The 6,567-nt window shown below is 38.4% G+C and overlaps 1 protein-coding gene across 2 annotated transcripts in view; it reads left to right on the top strand.

Moving 5' to 3' along the window:
* Positions 1-3,967, top strand: part of ZNF385B (zinc finger protein 385B) — a 165,588-nt gene extending 161,621 nt beyond the window's left edge. For both annotated transcript variants that reach the window (XM_005152566.2, XM_031052215.2), the window contains exons 8-9: positions 776-877; positions 2,514-3,967. In XM_005152566.2, coding sequence (XP_005152623.1) covers positions 776-877; positions 2,514-2,732 — 321 coding nt within the window. In that variant the 3' untranslated portion in view covers positions 2,733-3,967. The remainder of the gene's footprint in view (positions 1-775; positions 878-2,513) is intronic.
* The last annotated feature ends 2,600 nt before the right edge of the window (positions 3,968-6,567 follow it).

A 6,567-nucleotide genomic window follows, 5' to 3' on the forward strand; every position in this document is an offset into this window, starting at 1 on the left:
CTAGTTTGAGGTTCCCTGAATTCCATTTTGATGCTATTTCAGTCCGCTGAGATACTTTTTAATGCTATGTGAGAAGGAGAATGTGACTTGAATCTATTGGTTTAGGACAGTCAGCAGGAGGGTAATAATGCAGATGTGTCTGAACTGTGTAGAGCAACGTTATCATTAGCAGTGTAGTTGTATGAACATGCAGCTCTGCTTTGTCCGAGCCAATTAGCCCTGGGTTCAGAGCTGTGCCAATACAGATACCTAAACAGAAAGCTCTTAACAGGATGGTACTGTGCTCTGTGGATGTATTATCTCATTCCCTCTTATTTCAGTTATCTCTAAGACAGTATTAAATTGCATGGTGTAGACATATCCCTGGATCCTGGTTCTTTCTTCAGCTAATACTGAATTATTTATATGAATGAACTTCATCAGTGAGACTGAAATTTAACTCCTACTTCCAAATATTCCTATGACCTAGTGATTACAGCTCTGCCTGGTTCAAAGCTCCTCATGTGGAAAAATGAAATACCAACCAAAATATCAATATTTTGCAGAGCCTGTCTCGGATCGCAGAATTCACTGTATTTGATTAGCTTCTGATTCTCTATTTGATGTGCTCCAAATTGTTATGTTTAATTTAGCAAAACTCATCATTGGTCTCTCTAAAGAACCTACTTAGTCTTACAAACAGGGAGCTTAGGCATATCCTGCTGATAAATCAATTTCAAACTCAAAACTGAAAAATGTTTAAACAGGTAATTAAATGTGAGGATATTTATTTCAGCATATTTCCAGCCGAAGGCATAAGGACAGAGTTGCAGGAAAGCCTATGAAACCTAAATATAGTCCCTACAACAAACTGCAGCGCAGCCCAAGTATTTTAGCAGTAAGTATTTCTATTTCTTATCACTGTCTGTGTGAATTTGTGACCCTGGGGACTCCCACCACACAGAGAAAGGAACGTGACTGACCTGACGCTTCCACAGCATTTCTCACCCTGCAGGCTGAGTCTGCTCAGTGATCAGATTTGAAGATAGTTATGCATTCTGTCTGCCCAGTCAAAGGCACCCAGAGAGCACTGCAAGTGTTATTTACTGCTAGAAAGAAGAGAATAATCAGTGGGACGGGAAATGTACCCTTGTGGCCCTGTGGAAATGTACTGGCTCTGCTGGGCTACTGCACTGCTTCTTGAAGCCTGCAATGTACATACTCTGTCTTTCTGGGCACCTGAGATAACTCTCAGTTATGATGGATGCAGTCAGGAAAAAGGACATAAGATGCTAAGATACAGACATACTAATGCTCGTTTTTTGCGTTCAGCAAAGCAGTGCTGTATAGATGTATTACATTGCTGCAAAAGATTTATCAGGTGTTTAGGGGAATTGACTACCTATCTGCATGCTCAAGCTGTGTCTGTCACTGTCTATCAAAACACCTCTCCTGTCTTTGTACCCCTAGACATTCCACTTTTGCACCCACCTACATTTCCAGGAATTCCCCAAGCTGGTTCTGCCAGTCAGCTATAGCCGGAGTTCAGGCTGGCTCTAGCACAGCACAGATTGTATGTTTATTTGCTCATGACTCAGCCTGTATTTTATTCATTAGGGAAAAGTGCATGCCACCTATGGCACAAAAACAGTTTACGGGTTGAGAAGAGAAAGATGCAAATGTGTGTGCGCAAGAGGAAGCATGTGAAAAGCCTTTAAACACTGAAATATTAATATGTCTTTGTAATTGTGTAGAGGCAAATGAAAATGCTGCAGGCTTTCTCTGAGTCTCCCCATTTGGTAGGTTCTGCATACACTAATCTTCTTCACTTGTGTAATACATCATTTTATAATGTATTGCATAAGGAGAGACCTCCATTAATAAAAGAAGGGCACGAGTATCTTTGCCCCCATAAATGTGGGATTGTGGTGCAAATCATTTTCAGTGAGACTGTAGTATATGTATTTCTGGTTAGCTTTTTTTCACCACAAGCACCAGCAATGATTGGAGATCATAAACAGCAATAATTCTTTTAGAAAGAATTCTTTAATGGTATCCATCTTGAAAAAAATACTTCTATTTTGCAAAGAGCAACTCTTCATTGGCTCACTGGTAAAAAGCTCACTGGACCAGTACTAGTTTCCCATCTTGACCACTCTCCTTTTCTACAGGTCATTGTTGCAAGTGGAAATTTTTACTTTTGACACTGAAGTTTTAATCATGGTTTTGTTTTTTTTTTTCAATTTCTTGCACAGTTATGATTTGCACAATTTAATATTGTTCACTTGCAAATGATGCTTCCTTCTAAATGTCAGTATGACTGCCCCTACACTTGTGTTTCCTTAAATACACAATTTAGTTGTTTTAATTGCCCTGGGAGTAAGAATTCAATGTGGGTAAAATTTCTAAACAGCTGACATGAGGCTTCTGTGAGAAACCACAGTGTGCCTTTTGTCAGGTTTATTTTTTCCCTCATGTAAAAATTGGCACAGGAGAGCTGTATTTACATTGCTTTTTTGTGTGTTTTATTCCAGGCAAAACTTGCATTCCAGAAGGACATGATTAAGCCACTGGCTCCTGCTTTCCTTTCATCTCCTCTTGCTGCGGCTGCAGCTGTATCGTCAGCTCTGTCCCTTCCTCCACGTCCCTCTGCTTCCTTGTTCCAGGCACCTGCAATACCACCAGCTCTACTCAGGCCAGGCCATGGTCCCATCCGGGCAACACCTGCCTCCATACTTTTTGCACCATACTAATTTATTGATGTGAAGAAGAGATAACTATGGCCAGTAGGAAGAATAAAAGACAGACAGGAAAGGGGTTGAGATTTTAAAATGTCTTTCTCTTTTGAAATGCCATCCTGCGTGACACCTCAACCAGCCACACCATAAAACTCATCACTGGCAGTACTGTGTTTTGGAGTCTTGACAACTCTCAGTCTCTCTCTCTCTCGTTTTAATCATGATAGAGTGATTTACTAAAAGCTTCATTGCTCATAACATTTATACCATTAGAGATTCATGCATCTATTAATATTTTTTTTTCAATGTGTATGATGCACCTTGGAATCAAGGAATGTAAAATATTTTCCTGACAGACTTGAAAACTAGGGTCTTCCTCACTCCCACTTATGTAAATACTTCTCTGAAAACCAATGGAGTATAACCTAATGTGGAAAGAAAGGTAGATGAACCAAATGCTTAATTGTGGATAACATCTCAAAAATGCATTGCGTCCTTTGTTTTGGGTTTTTGTTTTCCCCAGTGTGCTCCTGTTGACAGGGATTGTGTACTGTCCTAGGTCCCAGTACTAGTGTATCTTGTGTAATACTAGAGATGTATCACATGTCTGATTTTAATATTTTTAGTTTCTGTGCAAATGTTTGAAAGCAATGCAGCGCTGAAGCTTTTGATTATTTCTTTTGTGTCACACTTTATTTAGAGAAATTAAAATAGAAAGCCATATAACATATAGTTAAGGTTACTACTTTTTTGCTACTTTGATTTAACTTATTTTTGTTGTTTCCTCACTGGTGTTGCTAAGCAATGTTTAAAGAGAAAAAAAGCTTTTCAATTGCACATTACCACAGCTCACATGTATTGTTCAAGAAGAGAATGGATCCATGTATTTCTACGTAAATATCTTTTTCTTCATTTCTAACTAGTTTTCTTTGTAACGATGCTGCATAACGTTGTGGCTCCCTAATGCAATAATGTACAGAATATAAAATATTTATAATTGACTGTATTCTCTGTTTACTGAATATATTGCATAATGTCCCACCTATCTTCTTACTTTCCCAACCCTTTTATAAAGGTGATATCAATATGCAGTACTCAGACTGAAGTCATTATGTGATATAGGGGACAACAGGTGAAAGAAAGGAAAAAAAAATAGAATTAACTTTTAGAGCATCTTTATCTGCAATCCATAATAGTAAAATGTCTGTGTATTTTTTTAAATGTACCTTTTCAATAAAATGATAAGAAAAATACACATTTCTTGTGTTTATTAGCCAGTACAAAAAAAGAGAAGGCTGGAACAAACAAATTTAGCTACAGGAGTCTTCAGGAGCAGACAAAGCATTATAGTTGCAATAAAGCATAATTACAGAACCTGTGTTTACTTCCCTTGTGTTTTAACGTCTTTTTCTTGCTACATCCTGTTACAGCCTTTATTGGTGCTTTTTGCAGTAAGACTGTAAACATTCACTACATTGGAGATTCAGAAGAAGGAGCAGTAGAGCCAGATGGGTGATTATGGTTTTATTATTGCACCACCCAAATGCTACAACATGGTTGTGCCATCTCTGATGGAGATTGGGGATTAACTTTAAAACCAGCCTGGGCATACCTGAGACTGAAAGCAGGTCACTTTGGTGCCAACACTTGCTCTGAAGTGTGGGCAAAATAGGCAGCTGCTCTGTAGGCAGGCTTTGAAGGCAGGTATTCGGGGAAGCTTTGAAATTGTCTTTTTTTGCTGCTGAAAAGCTTGATCTGTTCTGTAAAACTCTTTTTTTTTTTTCATTAATAAAAAGTGAAAAGTGAAGAGTACAAGAGTAAAAAGACAACTGTAAGGCTGTTAGGGTTTACACAAAGCCAACAGGCCATTACATATCCACAAAGACAGGAATAAAAATTCCAGGAACTTTATAGTAGAGACTTTACAGACCAACATATACCTCCTAGTTGCAACATATTAGAGCCCATTTTATGCAAGTGTAATTCTGCCCCAAGTCCCAGTATTCAGTGGAGTAGTCAAGTGTGCTGTGAGAGGGTAATTCTCTGGAGAGCCACCTACCAAGGGGGAGGTAATGGAGTCTAGCCTTTTAGCATTCTCTGGGGAAGTAGGTACAGTTGTATTAGTTCTGCAGACTGTGAAGAGAAGATTACAAGGTGGTATGGGTAGACACTATTCCATGTGCATCTATTTGTGTCTGATTTTGCAAGTCATGTTTTTCGTCCAAAATGAGGTGGGTTTACAGAACTGTCTTTTAATTGGTTCTTCAGGAAACATGAATTGTCTGTGTTGTAAAACACTATTTTACCTGCTTTTATAACCTGCTGTCAGTGATGAGAAATTGAAAGCAATTACAAGTTTCTGCAATTGAAAATTTTCCTATATAAGAATATAGAAATCCTGTACTAAGGAGAGCACCAGCCAGGGGTGTGTGAATTTCCCAGACACCTGATTGTTTTAAAGAGCATCTTACACTGGAGAAGTATTTAGGTCACTAAGAGTGAAAGAATGTGTCGTGTCATTCAGCAATGAGAGGAATTGTGAAACACAGGGAGCTAAAGGGCTATGATTGCAAGCCAGGGAAGACTCATGTTCAGATTCATATTCAACACCCATTGTACTCTTTACTGGGTTAATTTAGATTTTCTGTACTGTAACTCTGCTTGCCACCAGACTTAAGTCCATGACATGTACGACTGAACATTGGAAGTGACAATTACATTATAAATGGCAAACCCTTTCATCGTGCCTGCTGGGACCTTGCATTTTAGAAACAAGCTCTATATAAGGCAAAAAGCTTGTATCATACTTGCACAAAGGCTATCTGCTACTTTCTGATATGTTAGGATGTTTTCTCCTGAGATGTAATATCATTACAGACAGCTGGTGATGAAATTTCTGAATTTGTTATAGCAAAGAACGAGTACTGAAATACAATATTTGCAGTGCAGTTACCACTTTGAATAAATGTATTCAATGTGCAAACCACTAAGTTAATAAGGTTAAAGTAACAGGATCACATCCTCCTGTATGTCTGTTATTCTAGGTCTGTTTGCTGCACTCTGAGCTTCAAGTTGCTCCTATGCAAGAAGTCAAAAGTCATAAGGGGTACTTGTGTTGGTTAGGTATTATCACTTGACACTGACATCTTTCTATAGCAGAATTAAAAGGATCCAGACCGGACGCAGATGTATCAGCAGGAACTTTCCATGGATGCTTATGGCTGTGATCCCTGTGCTGCAGAAGCCTTTCAGAAAGGGTATCAAACAGAAGATGTGGTCCTGTAGTCTGTACAGATACATAATTTTAAGGAAACTAGTAGAAATACGATCTTTCATGACCACTGCCAGATACTGGTGTTTGTGCTTCTCATTTCTGCAGATCAAAACAATAATAAATCTTTCCCTCTGATTTGCTTACGCAAGGTAGCATGCACATTGACCTGTCCTTATCAGCACTTGAATTCCTATGATAATGTTACACTGGGTCCATCTGCTGATAAACTAATAAACATTTCCTATAAGGAAGAGACAATTTCATTGAAAATCAATTACCTTATTTTACTAGCTTACCATGTAATCGTGGACTAAGAATTTTATGCTCAGAAAAATTTTGCAAAAGAATTTGTCAGGTTTGTCTGAAAAAAAAAGGAGTATGGTTGTTTTAAGCTCTGCAGGAAGTATTTCACTGTCTTTATGCATCTGGCAATAACCCAGTGAACCTCACTGTATATCTTTTGAACATGTCACCTTGAATAAGTGAGGTACTGTACTATTTGTTCATGCTTGGTTGGGCAGCAAATTGTCACAGCTGTCACCTTCTGGTCTCAGTGGTCATGATGATTTTCCTACT

Source organism: Melopsittacus undulatus, chromosome 8 (assembly GCF_012275295.1).
Source record: "Melopsittacus undulatus isolate bMelUnd1 chromosome 8, bMelUnd1.mat.Z, whole genome shotgun sequence".
In the NCBI taxonomy this organism is placed as follows: domain Eukaryota; kingdom Metazoa; phylum Chordata; class Aves; order Psittaciformes; family Psittaculidae; genus Melopsittacus; species Melopsittacus undulatus.